Source organism: Moschus berezovskii, chromosome 3, assembly GCF_049115385.1.
Source record: "Moschus berezovskii isolate FMDL1 chromosome 3, NW_MosBer_1.0, whole genome shotgun sequence".
NCBI lineage: Eukaryota > Metazoa > Chordata > Mammalia > Artiodactyla > Moschidae > Moschus > Moschus berezovskii.
The window spans coordinates 19,193,170-19,211,696 of record NC_142462.1 but is presented as its reverse complement, the minus strand read 5'-3'; the positions used below and the strand labels follow the sequence as shown (position 1 = coordinate 19,211,696).

Here is an 18,527-nt window from a genome sequence, read left to right as displayed (position 1 = left end):
TGATTCATGGGGTCGCAAAGAGTTGGTCACGACTGAGTAATTGAACTGAACTAAAACTGAAGAATAAGGTTAAAGGCATTCTGGTGAAGCTTTTTGTAAACGATCCCAAAGATAGCAGCAGACGAAAAGAAAAGATGTTCTTTTGAGTCAATGCTAGTATTAACCATTGTGTCAGAAAACACCATTTGAAAATTCCAGTCAATTCCTAAACCTTCTGGAATTTGTGTCTTCACTCAACTTATTAGTTCCTACTGACCTGTTACTATGCAATGTTGTGAATGTTAAGCACATTCTCAAATTGCTATTGTCACAGGCGACCTACTGCTAGTTAATAATAAACATTTTTTGATGATGATAAACATTTTGTACACTGACCAAAACAATATAGTGTGTCACTTCTTAAAGTTAAAAAAATTCAGTATATGACTTATACATTATTCAAAATACTTCAAATGGCACTGTTTTTTTTTTTTTAAAAATGTGCTTCTGTTTATCCCATAATCTTTTTAGTATTTTCTCAGTAATTCAGCAAAACTCTTTAAACTGAATAAAATTAGGATTTTTGTGCTTCTATGTTTACAGAAAGAGCATATCAGACTGACAAATTTGATAATCTTAAAAAGAAAGCAAAAAAGAAAAAACTGTTCTCATTTCAAAGGTTCAAAAAATAAAGGTTATTTACTATGCAGGCCAGGACTTCTTGTTGTTTTTACGATAGCAAATTAGAAAAACATGGTCAGAGTTAGAGGTTACTCAATCAGGTTGAAGCTAGGACCTTTATTCCAGCAGTCCTTGTTCCTCAAATTATATCTGGTAATATTCTAAAGTCTAAACATATTTTAGTTCAAAACGATACTCAGCTCTTAGATATAAAATGGCACTAAGCTTTCAAATATCAACAGGTTTACCAACTCTCTTCAACGGGTGTATTTGTTTTCAGAGTAATCCGCCACTCAGGACCTCTGAATTGTAATATCTGAGGAACTGAAACTTTGAGCTAGAATGTTTGTTTGCATTTTCCTGTGCATAATCATAGGAGAGGGGCATTAATACCGGGGTTGGTACACTGGCCACTACCAAGGCCTATTATTTCAGCAGAGCCATGGCAACAGGGCAATTGTTCCTACTTTCAGCCTGTGTTGTGTTGAATGGAGGAGTGGACTGATGTGTCAGCAGACACAAGCAGTAAAATATCCCAAACTAGTTGCAAACCAGAAACAGTATCTATATTTCTCAACAATTCAAGAAAGAGGGTGATAAACCTTCCCCTAAACTGGCTACCAAAGTATTATTCTCTGTGAAGTAGTACTCTTGCCTAGAAAATCCCATGGACGGAGGAGACTGGTAGGCTGCAGTCCATGGGGTCGCTACGAGTCAGACATGACCGAGCGACTTCACTTTCACTTTTCACTTTCACACATTGGAGAAGGAAATGGCAACCCACTCCAGTGTTCTTGCCTGGAGAATCCCAGGGACGGGGGTGCCTGGTGGGCTTCCGTCTACGGGGTCACACAGAGTCGGACACGACTGAAGTGACTTAGCAACAGCAGCAAACTGGCTACCAAAGTATTATTTTCTGTGAAGTAAGATGGTGTCTGTCAACTTAAAACTGGTGAAATCACATTGAACTGCATTTCAGAGAGAGGAGGAAACTTAAAATGCTCTTGCTCTGAGGATGTCCACGTGGGTGGGCAAACATATGTTCCTGCTAAGCAGAGGAAGTGGAACACCCGGATTTCTTCCTAAGTGCGAGGCCTTTATAAACTCATCCTCATGGCGCTGTTTTAAATAGAAAGAAAATGACACACAGTCCCCAGTCAGGCTTCCTAACTGTTTGGAGAGGGTGGCCACTTTCCCAAAACATTAGGTTTCTGTGGGGGAATTTTCCAAAATTGTCAACAATGTCATTTTTAAATTCAGTGCTTCTTCTCCACATGAAATAGATGCAAGGCAGCAAGAGCTATATTTGGTCTCATAGGCAATGTCAGTTATTTTTACAATGCTGACTCCTACCTGACAGTGGAAGACGTACTCTGGTGTGGTTTTCTTAAACTTCATGTTCCAAACCAAGGCTGCTCCATCTGGTTCATGGGGAGCATCTTCGTTGTTGTTGTAGGAAGCGACCATCAGCTCAGGGTACTAAACGGAAGAAGTCACAGGATGGGTTATGCCAAGATGACAACACAAGGGAAAGATTCTTATTCCAACAGAGGCATGCTATAGTACACACATGAAATGGTACTTTCTTTTTAAGCTGTGGCATACTTCATACCAGGGCTTCCCTGGTAGGTCAGCTGACAAAGAATCTGCCTGCAATGCAGGAGACCCTGGTTTGATTCCTGGGTCAGGAAGATCCCTTGGAGAAGGGATAGTTTACCCACTCCAGTATACTAGGGCTTCCCTGGTGGCTCAGATGGTAAAGAATCCGCCTGCAATGCGGGAGATGTGGGTTCGATCCCTGGGTTGGGAAGATCCCCTGGAGGAGGACATGGCAACCTATTCCAGTATTCTTGACCTGGAGAATCCCATGGACAGAGGAGCCTGATCTACAGTTGACGGGATCATAAAGAGTTGGACACGACTGAGCGATTATAAGCACAGCACAGCACGTACTTAGTACCAACTTCGTGTCTGAACCCACTGCAATCTGGTTTCTACCCACAAGATTCCACATGTGCTTGTCACAGTCGCCAGTAACCACCAAACTACACACACTGCGGAACCTCTCTGGGGTAGCTGACGTTTGGGCTACTTCTCCTTTCTCCTGTGTTGGCTTCCATCACACCTTTCTCTCCCACTCTCTGAACCGCTGTTTTGAGCCTCTACAGTTCCTTCTATTACCTGTGGGGGGCCAGGGCTGCTTTCTGTCCTCTTGTAGGTCTCTGTTTACACACTCTTCCCTGGTCATCTCATCAAGAGCTTTAATTGGTGTTCATATACTGACAACGTTCACATACTTATCTCTGGGCTTGATCTCTCTCTGAGGTGCATATTTCACAGCTACTGGAGATTTCTCCAGGCTGTTAGACACATCAGATGCAAGGCACAGGAAAATGAGCTCGCTGCCTTCTACAAAAGCCGACTACTCTTCCCGCGTCTCAACATCCAGCCCATAGGACTCTGTGCTGTCTGGACCGGACGCCCTGTGTTCATGTCTACTCCCCCCTCTCTCTTCACACGCTGTTCCAGCACTCCTCAGTGCCTTTCAAACGAATGCTTCTTTCTACCCGTAAGGTCGGAGCCTCCTAAATGAATTTCTTGTCTGGATGAAGACAACAGCATTTTAAATGACTTTCTGCTTCTCGGCTTGCCAGGCCCCGCCCTCACCTACTCCACTCTCCATCCTTTGTCAATACGACTTTACAAAACATGTACTTGGCTAAGTCACTTCTCTGCTTAGAATAGTTTAATGGCTCATCATTACTTTCAAGATAAAACCTAGGTCACTTAGGATCCTTCATGATCTGTTCGTGGAGGAGGCAATGGTAACCCACTCCAGTATTCTTGCCTGGAAAATCCCATGGAAAGAGGAGCCTGGAGGGCTACAGTCCATGGGGTTGCAAGGAGTTGGACATGACTGAGCGACTGAGCACACATGATCTGTTAGCTTCTACTTTCTCTGCCTAATCTCTTACAACCTACCCTCTTTCCTCCCAACCCCTACTGACCCGGCCTCACTGGGCTAGTTCTGAGGTTCATGGGTACAGCCTCTGTACCATGAGTTGACACTCTCATAGAAAAGCCTCTCCTGTGTTGGTTACATTATTAACTTATTCGTTAAGACTCCACATAGGCATCAAGTCCTCCAGACAATCCTACTTAATCATTCACTACCCCTCATTGCCTCTCATCAGGCCCCTTAGCATTACTTGTGTCCCCCTATTAAGGCACGTGTCAAACTGTATTATGGCTTTTCCCGGCCTATGTCCATGACGAGATTGAAAGCTCTTTGAGTATAGGGGCTTGGTTTTATTGACCTCTGAATCCAGGCCTAGTAAGTCCTAGCACGATAAACTTGTGCCAAAATCTACTGAATTACAAATACTCTTTTTTATGTTAGCGACTCTGTGCTCAGCAGCAAGATCCTATCTTTAATCCTTTGCTGTTAAATAATGCCAACAATTAAAAGCTCAAGTAAAAGAAACTCAAGTAGTAAAATAACTAAGAGGACTCTACAGCAAGTAGAAATACCTACTCACCATACACGAACTCTGTGTTGAGAGTTAGAAATAAACAGGTTGAATCTCACGGCAGGTATTGATGAGTTAGAGTACATTTTATGAAAATGTCATTCCTACCCGGGATTTCCATAAAGCAGCCCTATTAAATATACTATCAGGATTATCAGGATTATAGCAGATCATACCACTCTTTGCTCACGGGTAGTTTAGTTCTTTTTCCTTCTTATTCACTATACTGTATATTATTATTTAACATAAATTTGTCAGTAAAAATTTGAACATCAGCTTTTCTTTCCCTATCAAAAATAATTAAGCCTGAGTCTTCTATGTGTTTTATTCATTCTTTGAACTCCCCCAGCTTAAGAAAGCTTCAGAGAGTTACAACTTGCCCGTTGGTGCAGAGGAAGTATAAGCCTGCAATGATACACATGTATGTGGCCACCAGGGGAAGTAATCATTCTTTATTAGAAAACACTCCTCAGCAGATGAATCAAAGGCCTATTAAGAAAGGCCTTTGATTCAAAGCCCATTCAAAGAAACTAACATCCAGATAAACACAGAAGTCTCCAGACTGTCCATCTGAAGTTTAACTATGTCACATGTGAAAAGGCAACTCTATAAACATCAACACCACTGCCACAGTGGCCAATGAGCAGCCAGATGTGTCTGGAATAATATCCCACAGCTTCACATCTGGGTCTCATCGCTGGCTCCCACTTAAAAAAAAAAAATCTTAAATTATTGGGTTTAAAACTCCTTTGGAAAACAGGGAGAGTTTTCATCAAATACCAGTGAAATGCTCTTGGTGTAGTTTCTATAACTGGGATCAAAAGAACCTAAAGATACTAACTCACAAGTCATGAAAGTGTTTATGATTTCAAAGTCTCCTCTAGTGTGTTCGTTTGAACATGACTAATCAATATTTTCTTATTTTCCAACAAAAAGTAGTCATTATCTGCCTGATTATTTAAATATTAAAATTATTATTTTAATGAGAACATCAACTACTGGGAAGTTTGTGCTTATTCACAGGGCTGAATCATCTAATAATTAACCTAGGGGAATTTTACTCAGAAATTGCCAGATCTGCTCTCAAGGTGTTTGTTCTTATACAAAAATAAAGTCTGACATTTACTAGTGAGGAAGGAACCAACATGCTTTAAGTGTTCCTTATGTATCCAACAAGGGGCTGGGTGGCACGTTCGCTCATTTGATCCTCGCGGTTCTCTAAAGTAAGCAACGGGTCTTCCCGTTTCTACAGACAAAGCAGCCCAGGTGAGAAACTGGGTAAGGAATTTGTTCCAAGTTACGTTGCTAACAAATGACAAAGTGAGATCCTGCTTGAAGTCTATTTGTTTCAAGACCACGTCTCTTACACTGCGGCATGCCTCAAGTGGCCCCCAAGCATATGTAAGGCACTAAAGTGTATTAGTCACTCAGTCATATCCAACTCTTTGCAACCTCATGGACTGTAACCCACCAGGCTCCTCTGTCCATGGGATTCTCCAGGCAAGAAGAATACTGGAGTGGGTTGCCACTGCCTCCTCCAGGGGATCTTCCTGACCCAGGGATGGAACCTGAGTCTCCTGCATTGCAGGCAGATTCTTTCCCCAGGGAAGCCTATGTAAGGCACTGGTGAAAGGTAAAATGTGGGACAAGACAGAAAGCACATTGGCAGATTTCAGGAGCTGGGGGTGGGGAGTCGGGAGGGGGAATGGGGACTCCGTGTTTAATGGAGACAGAATTTCAGTTTCAGTTCAGTTCAGTCGCTCAGTCGTGTCCAATTCTCCGCGACCCCATGAATCACAGCACGCCAGGCCTCCCTGTCCATCACCAACTCTTTAGGGAGGTGAAAAATTCAGGAGGGGGATGATGGTGAGAGCTGCACAACGATGTGAATGTACTTAGCGCCACTGAACTGTACAGTTAAATATGGTTAAAATAGTATGCTTTATATTATGTGACTTTTACCACAATAAGAAAACATTAAACAAAACGCAGGACAAGAATATCAACAGTAACACGCTTTGCTTTATAGAAGCATGTCAGGAGGTGAGACATGCGTATGAAGCGCAGACATGCTAGGATGGAGATGGGAAAGGAGTTCCATCAAAGCACAGAGGATGAAACAGCCACTCCAGCTGGAATGTGGCATGCCAGGGGGAGAGAGCGAAAAGGACTTCTGAGAGAAATGAGATCGACTGGGCCCTGTCACATGAGAAAGCGATCAGGAGAGCAGAAAGAGAAGCGTACAGACGAGGGTACAAATACTGATGCAGAGACTTCTCCTGGGTATCGGCCTGGTTCACAATAATTCTCCCAATCTTTGGAAACTACCTTGATACACAGGCGTCTAACTTCCCAGGGATAATTCATTCATCCCAGCTCGGGCAATCACATTCTCTACCTTGGTCACTGTAAATTTTGAATCAAGACACAGAATCCCTGGGTTGCAAATGAGTCAGATAATAACAGCACTCTATTGGTGAAGCCTCTCAAGCTGCCCAGATTTATACTCCTGAGTCCTAGTTCTTTGTCTTTTCCGTGGATTCCCTGAGTACCCTAGTGACTAGAATAAATTTCCCTCTTTGCTGAAGGTAGCCAGGGGTAAAATTTTCTTAACTAATGCAAAGGAGAAAACATTCAGAAAATTAGGTTATAGCACCTGGCTGGGAGGCAGGTTAGGCGAAGAGATGAAAAAGATTAAAGGGCTGGATGCTTCAAGACATTCTCACAGAAGTCACTGAATACAGGCTAATGATTTTAGACTTTATGCTGGGAGTCATACTCTGCAACTGCTAATATTTCTAATTAGACCACTACGTTCACAACTATGCCACATTTATTGAGCATTTTTACTATACTAGACATTTTATTAAAGTCTAAGTTTTTAAAGTGCATTAACTCATTTAATACAATAGCATGGGAGTGAAGTTTGATGACTATCTTGTGAATGAGGAGACTTAAGCCAAGGGAAGTCAGGTGACTTGCTCAAGGTGACATTGAGAGCAAGTAGGTAATCATTACAAATAGTAACCTGGAAAAAGTACTTAATGATTCAACAGCATAGAGAACTGAGGCAGGAAAACCAGATAGGAAGCTATTTCCTGATATAAGCAAGAAGAAGATGGCATGGCACAAAGTAGGCACCGATTCCACATGTACGTAGATTTGAATTGCTGACAGTGGGGGTCTTTTTGCTACCATAAATTTGACTGGGTTTGGCAAAATGAGCTATCAAAGATTACTTGAAGGGGGAGTTGTTGAAGGGGGGAGTGGGGGAGGAATAGAGGGAAGTTGGTGCTAGCAGATGTAAGTGATTATGTATAGAATGGATAAACAACAAAGTCCTACTGTATAGCACAGGGAACTGTGTTCAATATCCTGTGATAAACCACAATGAAAAATGACGGAAAAAAGAACACACATATATATGTATAACTTTGCTGCACATCAGAAATTAACACAACATTGTAAATTATACTTCAATAAGAAAGATTACTTGTATTTGTATCCTGAGTGACTCCCAGGTTCAGTTCAGTTCAGTTCAGTTCAGTTGCTCAGTCGTGTCAGACTCTCCGCGACCCCATGAATCACAGCACGCCAGGCCTCCCTGTCCATCACCAACTCCCGGAGTACACTCAAACTCATGTCCACAGAGTCGGTGATGCCATCCAGCCATCTCATTCTCTGTCGTCCCCTTCTCCTCCCGCCCCCAACCTTTCCCAGCATCAGAGTCTTTTCCAGTGAGTCAACTCGTTGCATGAGGTGGCCAAAGTATTGCAGTTTCAGCTTTAGCATCAGTCCCTCCAGACTCCCAGGTTAGAGGATGCAAATCACATGTGAGAGGAAAATACAGGGTGGGAGAAAGATCATAAATCTGGCTTTGTATACAACTGCCAAATCTGTCATGTGAAATGTGAACAGTATTTTTGACTCACTCTGTTAAACAATATTTGATGAACAGCAAAGTTGACATAATTCCCCAAGTGCCCAAATGTCCTTCACGAGATGATGACTGCTGGCTATTTTGCAAACATTGCCAAGTTAAAGTGTTCTTGTTTAGGAAGAAGACCAAGGAGACCTTTGACCCAGGAGCTGAAAGCGAAGCTATGCAGGAATCTTATGGTTTCCTCCTTGCCCCCACTCTCTCCATTCTGTTGCACCCATAAGTACACACGCCTCTACTGGACTCGAAGACTAGACTCTGTCCTCTTCCTCTTTCTGAACATCATTGGATTCCACGTAGATTTACTCAGAAAGTCTCTTCATCCCATAAGTATGCAAACTTGGTCCTTTGAACTCCACTAACTTGTTACGATGGAGGAACTAAGGGTTCTTTGGTGTTGGGCTCATCAAATTCCTTTATTATCCTTTTTTAAAATTTGATTTTAATTGGAGGATAATTGCTTTACAATGTTGTGTTGGTTGCTGCCGTACAACAACATGAATCAGTCGCATGTATATACATTTAGCCCTTCCTTCTAGAGCCTCCCTTCCAACCCCCACCCACCCCTTTACCCGCACAGAGCCTGGAGATGAGCTCCCCGTCTTATACAGCAGCTTCCCGCTAGCTGCCTATTGCATATATGGGTGTGTACATATGTCAATGCTACTCCGGAACTAAGGATTCTCACTCCTTTTCCTTATGCTCCATATAAAATACACTCTTCAAAATTGCAAACCCCTTCCCCACACTGTAGATGACAGATTCCACGAAAAGGGGGAAAACCGATGTAGAGTCTCTATGGTGGAACTTCTGCCCTTTCCAGTTTCACTTCCTGCAACAAGAACAACACACAAGATCCTGTGTGCAGACACATCTCCCTGTGGGCAACAGGTAGATGTCCACAACATGCCGAGGCCAGGTGGGGGCCAGCCCTACCGGCGAGGGTCCCGCCACCTCCTCCAGGAGCGTTACCAGCAGACCTGGGACTCAGTAAAAGCTGCCCTTGAGGAATGTGTCAGATAAGGTTCCCGTGTAATCTCCAGACTGCGAACAAGTGAACAAGCCGCACTAAGTGTTTCCTCCACCTCGGATCTGATTTCTGCACACACCACCGAGCGTGCTCACAGACCACCCACGCTACGGCTGGCAGGAAGCGGCTGGGTACACCCCTGCCTGCAGCAGCCTCTGCACAACTGCGCCCTGCACGCTCTCTTGTTCAGATGTAAGAGGAGATTCAAGAGGAGAGAACACTCGCCCACTCTGTGGCTGTTGACAGTCTGGTTGCGGGGGATTACATTCCTCTTCAGTGTTCTGTTCCCTAGCACGATGACATGGGGCTCTTCACATCATCCGCTTCACTGCTCTGCTGGGAACACTCTCTTCTCCCCTCCCTTTCTCTAATCCCAGTCTTCTAAGACACCCTGTCCAACCAGAGGACAAAATCTCCACTGAACCCTGAAAGCACTTGCTATCAGCCCTACGTCATTCAGCACTTAGAACCTCTTGTCCTACTTTTCAGCCTGCCAGGCTTATCTGTCCCTGGGATTCTTCAGGCAAGAATACTGGAGTGGGCTGCCATGCCCTCCTCCAGGGAATCTTTCTGACCCAGGGTTCAAATCTGCATTTCTTATGTCTCCTGCATTGGCAGGCGGGTTCTTTACCACTAGCACCACCCAGGAAGCTTGATGTTACGAGGGTGAAATAAAATAATGCCTTCAGAGTAGCTGGCATAGTGCTTAGCATATAAGAAACACAAATTAAAAGCTATCCATGGGGACTTTCCTGGTGATTCAGTGGTTGAGAATCTGCCTTCAGTTACAGGGGATGTGGGTTCAATCCCTGGTTGGAGTACTAAGATCCCACGTGCCTGGGAGCAAATAAGCCCACGTGTTGTAACTCAAGATGCCTGTGTGCTCCAACTACTGAATCTGAGTGCTCTAGAGCTCATGCTCTGCAACAAGGGAAGCCTGAGCATTGTAACTAGAGAACCCCTGGCACCACAATGAAGACCCAGTGAAGCCAAAATTGAAAAAAAGAGAAGCTAGCCATGATTACTATTCCCAATAAAAGCATAGATTAAAAGAAAGTAGAAAATGCACTGTGTATAAGGGCCCAGTATTTATCATTCCTAGTTCCCTCATTGCTATTGCATCATTGTCATTACAGGAGGGAACATAGCATGATCACCCAGAACACAGGCCCATGAGTTAGACTACCTGAGTTCACATCCTGCCCTCATCACAGTTAAGCTGTGTGCCTTGATGTGCGTTATTTAACTTCTCAGGGCTGGGTAAATGACACACTAAGTGAGTTGGCCATTTAGCAAACTGGCTTTTGGTAAATTTGCCTGCTTTCACTAGGAGTGTTACACTAGGGAGTTTAGTTTGCTTTTTCTTTTTTCTCTTACAGGTAACAGGGAGTTTTAATCCAGGGAGTAAAGTGATCAGATCCATATTTTAGAAAGATTATTTGGGTAGACGTCTAGACAGAAAACTATAGGTGGACAAGTTTGGGTGTAGAAAGACCATGAGAAGATTAGCAATACTACAAGTACAAGATAATGAATATAAGAGTAGAGAAATGGACAGTCTTGGTGACAGACTAAGTCTGGGAGATAAAGGAGAGGAAGTTTTTAATGTTAATGATGAAAGGTATTTTAGGCCCTTGGGTATATTGTGATGGCTTTAACATAGAAATGCTGTTTTCGTTCAGTTGCTAAGTCATGTCTGACTCTTTGTGACCCCATGAACTGCATCATTCCAGGCTCCTCTGTCCTACACTATCTCCTAAACTCATGGCCGTTGAGTCCATAATGCTATCCAACCATCTTGTCATCTGTCACCCCCTTGTCCTCCTGCTTTCAATCTTTCCCAGCACCAGGGTCTTTTTCCAATGAGTCAGCTCTTTGCATCAGGTGGCCAAAGTTTTAGAGCTTCAGCTTCAGCATCAGTCCTTCCAATGAATATTCAGGGTTTCAGTTCAGTTCAGTTGCTCAGTCGTGTCCGACTCTTTGCAACCCCATGAATCACAGCACGCCAAGCCTCCCTGTCCACCACCAACTCCCGGAGTTCACTCAAACTCATGTCCATCAAGTCGGTGATGCCATCCAGCCATCTCATTCTCTGTCATCCCCTTCTCCTCCTGCCTCCAATCCCTCCCAGCATCAGAACCTTTTCCAGTGAGTCAACTTGTCGCATGAGGTGGCCAAAGTATTGGAGTTTCAGCTTTACCATCAGTCCTTCCAATGAACACCCAGGACCGATCTCATTTAGAATGGACTGGTTGGATCTCCTTGTAGTCCAAGGGACTTTCAAGAGTCTTCTCCAACACCACAGTTCAAAAGCATCAATTCTTTGGCACTCAGCTTTCTTCACAGTCCAACTCTCACATCCATACATGACCACTGGAAAAACCATAGCCTTGACTAGATAGACCTTTGTTGGCAAAGTAATGTCTCTGCTTTTTAATATGCTATATAGGTTGGTCATAACTTTCCTTCCAAGGAGTAAGCGTCTTTTAATTTCATGGCTGCAATCACCATCTGCATTGATTTTGGAGCCCCCCCCCCAAAAAAATCTGACACTGTTTCCACTATTTCCCCATCTATTTCCCATGAAGTGATGGGACCAGATGCCATGATCTTCGTTTTCTGAATGTTGAACTTCAAGCCAACTTTTTCACTCTCCTCTTTTCACTTTCAAGAGGCTTTTCAGTTCCTCTTCACTTTCTGCCATAAGGGTGGTGTTAGAGTAGGCAAAAAGGGCTTCGGATGTGTGGAAATAATGAGTTAGTGATGAGTCTGCCATTCTATGGGACATCTGAATGGATCTATCTCTTTAGGGTGTAAAGTGGAATTCAGGAGGCATTTTGGCTGGGGATAGGAAAAGGCTGCCCATGTGACGGCTGAATCAACAGCAGTGGAGGAGATCTCTTTCCACAGACAGCATGTCCAGAAGAGAGACTGAGAGCTGGCCAGGAGGATCACAGGGGTAGAAGAGGACAAAATAAGTCTTAGGGGAGTTCAAGAACTAGAAGAGAGTCGAGCTGCAGAACTCAGTGGAAGGAGAATATTTTTAGAAGTTTGAGAGAGTCAACAAAGCTGGGTGACAAAGAGAGGTCAGGGTAGATGAAGGCTTAAACACATCCACAGGATTTGACAAATAGGAAATCACTGGTGACCTTAGTGAGAGTGGTTTCATGGAAAGAATGGCCTGGCTCCTGGGCTGGTACCTGGCACAGAATAAGTACTCAATGGATATGAATAACAGAGTGAAAATTTAAACTGAAACTTTAGCAAAATGAGAAAGAAAACCATAAGCATAGAAGAAAACTGTGGGTCAGTGAACACATCCAAAGTAGTGAGGCAATTCTCTCTTATTTATTGTAATACAAATGCCATGAGAACACAAGTCGAGTTTGTCCCAACCCAACAACACTTCTTACCTGGAGAGACCAGTCCATACAAGTGACAACTCGATGCTTGGACCAATGCTCATCATAGAACTGACGATTGAAAGAAAGGTTGGCTCCAGCCTGGACATCCCTAGGAGAGTTTAAAGATCAAAGACAAATAAGATGCTTCAAAATGGGGTTCTATCTCTGCTGCTCATATTGAAAGAACAAAATGGCAAGAATATGGAATACAATATCTGAAGCCAAAGTATCAATTTAGAGAGCAAACACTGATCATAAATGACCACTAAAGGTGGCCTCCTTCATGCAAAGTTCTCTCTTAACTGGCCCAGACGAGGTTTCCAAATGTTCCAAGCCTGGTGTGAAATGTCAAATTTGTTTCAGGTTCTCATCTTGACCAGTTCTAAAGCATTCTCCTCCCCCTAAAAAGTTCTGCCTTGAAGCAGAGTTTACAAGAAATCTCCCAGCTTTCAAGGAAGCACACTGGGAGATTCACTGACATCAGTGTCACCTTATCTGGCCTTAGACCAGAAGTGATAATTCATGTTTCACTTTACCTATAATTTCTGGCTTACTGCAGCACAGCGGCTGCCTCCTTGTGCAATAGCAAGTGAAAAGTTCTACCGTGAGACAGACCTGCTGGGGTGCAGGCGGGGTGAGGGATTCACCAAACAGTGTAGAAAAAACATAGACCAAAAGAACATCTGGGTGGGGAAGGATTACACTTTGGCCAGTGTTTTTTTGGCTGATATTCAACTGGCCAGTGGAGAAGGCAATGGCATCCCACTCCAGTACTCTTGCCTGGAAAATCCTGTGGACGGAGGAGCCTGGTAGGCTGCAGTCCATGGGGTCGCGAAGAGTGGGACACAACTGAGCGACTTCACTTTCACTTTTACTTTCATGCATTGGAGAAGGAAATGACAACTCACTCCAATGTTCTTGCCTGGAGAATCCCAGGGACGGGGGAGCCTGGTGGGCTGCCATCTACGGGGTCACACAGAGTTGGACACGACTGAAGCAACTTAGCAGCAGCAACAGCAACTGGCCATAGAGCATCCTCCGAAGAACTCTGCACTGATCATACATTTGCTCCACAAGACTGCGTGCTTAAGTTGGGTCATACTTGTTCCACATCCGCAGTTACTGGATCCACATTAAAAAGCTATCTAGACTCCTCAGGCTTCAGTTCCGGAATTCCTCCCCACTCACCTTATTTTTCTGTTCTTTTTCTGTTCTATTGCCTTGCACCCTGCACCACTTGTCCGATTGGGTGACTTGATCTCTGACTAGGTGTTTGGGTTCCAAGGAGCTGACTTTTTTCTCCCCTAGCTAACTCTTCCTCAGCTCCACCACTGCAAACTCTGACATTTAAGTAAAGTGTCAGTCACTCAGTTGTGTCTGACTCTTTGCAACCCCACCACTGTGCCCTCTAGGCTCCTCTGTCGATGGGATTTCCCAGGCAAGAACACTGGCATAGGTGGCTGTTTCCTCCTCCAGGGGATCTTCCCGACCCAGGGATCAAACCCATGTCTTTTGCATCTCCTGCATTGGCAGGCAGGTTCTTCACCACTACCGCCACCTGGGAAGCCCCAAGAGGTACATACGCCCAAGATAAGCCCCAAGAGGTAGATACGCCTGTGCCAGGCAACCAGAGGGAAACAGGACTCAGAATATTAAATGAGCCTGAGAGTAATGGCTTTTTAAAATTAAACAAATAGAACATGTATATTCAAAATACTGTCTCTTTGATACAGTCTAGCAATACTATCAACTGTTAAGAACATTTTCAGAACTCCCTTTCGAACCTGTTTACATGGCGTTGAGCATCTTCAATGACGATAGGTTGGCCTGTGACAATGTATTTGAATTTTTGAAGTAGTAAAATGCCAGGTCTGATGAAAACAGCAGGTTTTTTCATCTTTTCATATTGTTCCTGGCCAAGAGAAACTGGTGGCTAAACATCAGTTCTGTCTCTTTACAAAGCTCATAAAGTACCTCCTATTATCCACGTGAAGATGGTTGACAATACACATGTTGAAGTCACATGGCAAGTTGTTTGGGGCCATAGTTTTATAGACAAGATTTTTTTAATCTGTAAATATAGCCCTGCACATGCGTTTCCTAAAAGGCATATATACATAATCTTACGGTATCAAGAGAGGAAAAAGTTGCCAGTCTCTGTTTGATGTCTTGCACATCAGTTAAGGTTCTCCTGGATCTCATGTTTATTTTCCTCAGCTTCCTGTTTGCTTAGACATCAAAACTAGATCTACGGATATAACGTAAATCTCCTCTTACTGCTTATAAGGATGTTTTCTCAGAGGACAATGTACATGACTCTACCAGTCTCTATCACCTGGACTGTCCCCCAGATATCAAGTTCAAAAGCATTTCACCGAAGCACATGATAATTACAGGGAAACTCTAAGCCAGAAATCATAAGCAAAGCCCTTAGTCAGAGCTGTTCAGCAAGATCAGCTCTGGAATTTCAGTCTCTTCTGATTTGTCAGGCTTGCAACTTGCCTACTCAAAACATAAATGAATTTAGAAGCAACAGATAACTTATCACAGTATTTTTTTTAACTGCACACGAGAAACTAACCCGTCTTTTTCCTCTAATTCTCGACCACTGTAGTCAAAGAAGATATCGGAGTCTTCTGCCAGGGCTCTTTCAATTACCCGTATTGTCCGATCAAAAAAGATGAGAAACTCCTCTGAGTGAAGGATCTGCTGTTTTTCTTCCTCTGTCAGCTCCCTTGGAGGAGCTTTTTTATGTGAAAGAGATCATTGGGCAAGAAAAAAAAAAGGATAATTAAAACATTTCAAGAGGAATCCAACTCTTGAAAGACACTGCTTATCAAAAGAGAAATAGGACACAGTAAAATAAGCCATTGTTAACATTAATTCTAAATTACTCTTAAATTCACACCTAAGGTTTTTTGCAGATGTGTTCATTGCCAACTTTACAAAAAGATGTCATATCTGGATTAACTACTATTTTGAAGAGTTGAAAAAATATTACAAATGAAGATGATTATGTGTTTTAACAATCAGTTCTGAGTGTTACTTTCTTTTGAACTGAACTTGAAAAACAGCTCAAATAGTACATAGTAGAGAAATCTGTAAAACCATGTGTATTAGATTGCAAGCTATGGTTAAGCTGCACTTACCAAATAATTAAGAACTATCTACAATACAATTCCGATAGCACCTTGCCTCTTTATACTGATAAATTCATTTTATTTTAGATAGTTACTTGATAAGGTTGATAGACTGTTATATAAATTCCCCTCAAAAACTAAAGCTTGTCCTTGCAAACCCACCTTTACCCGAGATATCTTCTGCTTTTAAACAAACACATGAAACAAATAAATGCTATAAGACACCTCACAATTGCTTTTATGCCTTACTTTTCCAGCATGATTAATCATATAAAACTAAATCTGAAGATACAAAATAAGGCCAAGAGAGACTAAATAACTAGCAATATGTCACAGTGTCTGAAAGTCAGCTCACCTCAGAGTCAGGATTAGGTTACAGAAACTGTTCCTTCAGTAGCAAAGTTTACATAAACCTATAAACTAAGCATTAGGAATTATTATTAGCATTATTCCCCCAGAATGAAAAATCCCCAAGGGCAGAAACTGTCAGCTGAACCTTTGTGGCTTTTCAGGAACTCCATTTCAACTTCCATGCAGAGAGACTTCAATAAGTGTTTGATTGATTATTCTTCCAGTAGGACCAGAAGCTCCTGAAGTTTAAACTTCCGGAAGAGGGTAGTACATTGAAACCATGGGGGTCCCTGGGTGGAATCACTCACTCACAGGCTTTCCCAAATACTTCCACAACCATCCCCAGAACCAGGACCAATGTCCGCCTGGCTACATGGTCAGAGGAATCATTTAGGTGCAGTCACCTGCAGCGTAAGGTTTTACGGAAGAGTTATCTGACTTGATTAATGGTATCTTGAAGCCACTGCCCTGAGAAATCTGAATAAGGGCCTACTGTATAGCACAGGGCGCTATGCTCAATATTACGGAACAACCTAAATGGGCAAAAATCTGAAAAAGAATAGATACATGTATATATATAACGGAATCACTTTGCTGTACACCTGAAATTAACACAACACTGTTAATTAAGTACACTCCAACATAAAAAGTTATTCCCTGGAAAAAATTGGGGAGACCAACTGGGAAGATATGGCAATAGTTCAGAAAAGAAACAATGGGGGTTTGAACTTAACCAGTGAAAGGAAGGACAGAAAGAGAGCAGATTCTTGTACAATTTATAAGAACTGGTGACCCACTGGATGAGAGAAAGAAAAGAAGGGGCAGGGAAGTCTTTCTGCAGAGCCATGGAAGTAGATCTCAAACTTGTAATGTTCAGAATGTCTCCCCCATTCTGGCCTGCCCGCCTCTGCCCCAAGTCAAAATCACAGAGGGTCTAGACAGATTCCAAAGTCTGTATTTGAACAAGAAACTTGAATGATCATGACGTAGTTGGCTCACACCTTATAAAATGCTCTCCAGGTGATGTTATAACAAAAACATGATTCATCCACTAAGCAGAAGGTAATCCCCAAACACAGTTCACCCCAGCGATTCTAAGAGGCAGAAGGATTTCTTTGTTGCTGAAATCTCCAGAGCCCCAAATACGCCTGTGTATACTGGGACTCTATAAGAACCTCCATCAAATCTGCTGAGAAATGCTACACAGACACTAGTTTGAGAAATAGTGAGGTAGGCTGTGTGTAAACCATAAATAACCAGAACTCTATAAAATTGACCTGGAATGCGAGAGCTACTATGCCATTTGCTAACCTGGATTCTTCAATCAATGAAAGCTCTCTAAGCAGCAGTGTTATCTATAAAATGAGGCAATGATACCTAAACTTTAAGTCTGCTTTAAGAGTTAAACACACTAGCAAATAGTTGCGTGCATGCAAAGTCGCTTCAGTCGTGTCTGACTCTTTGTGACCCCATAGACTGTAGCACACCAGGCCTGCTTGTCCCTCACCATCTCCCAGAGTCTGCCCAAGTGCATGTCCATTGAGTTGGCGATGCCATCCAACCATCTCATCCTCTGCTGCCCTCTTCTCCTTTTGCCTTCAACCTTTGGTTACTGCTGTTAAATAAATAAGCATCACTGAACTAGAATATTACAAGGTCAAGAAGAATGTTTTATTTTAAAAAGCTTCATTTGAATTTAGTCATTGCTGATGAATGACTTGAAACACACTTGAAATTACACAGAGAAATAGGAATTTTTTCCCCTTTATTCCTATTTTTATATCTTAAAAATATCTATTCTGTTTATCTTTTTGAGTTACTTTTATTCCACCTGTATCTTTCCTTACAGGTCTATTACTTTGAATAAAAAATAGTTCCTGTGTGATTTTCTGTAATTCTTTTCCCCCTGTAGTTTACTGTCATTTTGATCTCAGCTTTAAAGATATACAACTTCTTCTCTAAAAGAAACCCAAACGGCTGATAAAAGTGCATTTGCAGAAGCCAAGTTCAGGTAAGTGAAACAGTAGCCTCTCCTGATACTATGTTTGACAATACAATATTTGGATTGAAACTAAATTGCTACAGAACCAAAACAAAGAACATATTTTATATTAAGCTTTGAGGTCCAACGCAGATCAAATGACATGATTTGTTAGCACGAAATAACAGATGAGTACTTTTTAAAAGTCATAAGCAATATTCAACTTAGGAGTTAAACAGAGTTATAGTTATGTTTGATAAAACCCCAAACCTCTCATATTTAAAAATCTTTAAGTTGATGTTTTATTACAATGTAATGAAAACAGAATGGACTATCTAGGAACCAAAACCAATATTCAGGAGATAAAACCTCTCCAGACATTATATTTCATGAGAAGAAAATTAGTGTATTAATGGAGTCCACAAAATTTAAAATACAAGCATAAACAATTTGAACCAGAATAGTATGACTCTAGGATAGACCTCAAATTC

At 42.4% G+C, this 18,527-nt stretch overlaps 1 protein-coding gene across 2 annotated transcripts in view; it reads right to left on the bottom strand.

Annotated features, from left to right (window-relative positions):
• Positions 1–18,527, bottom strand: part of DYNC1I1 (dynein cytoplasmic 1 intermediate chain 1) — a 389,139-nt gene that overhangs the window by 135,281 nt on the left and 235,331 nt on the right. For both annotated transcript variants that reach the window (XM_055420462.2, XM_055420463.2), the window contains 3 exons: positions 15,146–15,308; positions 12,574–12,673; positions 2,014–2,139 (listed from right to left, as the gene is read on the bottom strand). In XM_055420462.2, the coding sequence (XP_055276437.2) occupies positions 2,014–2,139; positions 12,574–12,673; positions 15,146–15,308 (389 nt within the window). The remainder of the gene's footprint in view (positions 1–2,013; positions 2,140–12,573; positions 12,674–15,145; positions 15,309–18,527) is intronic.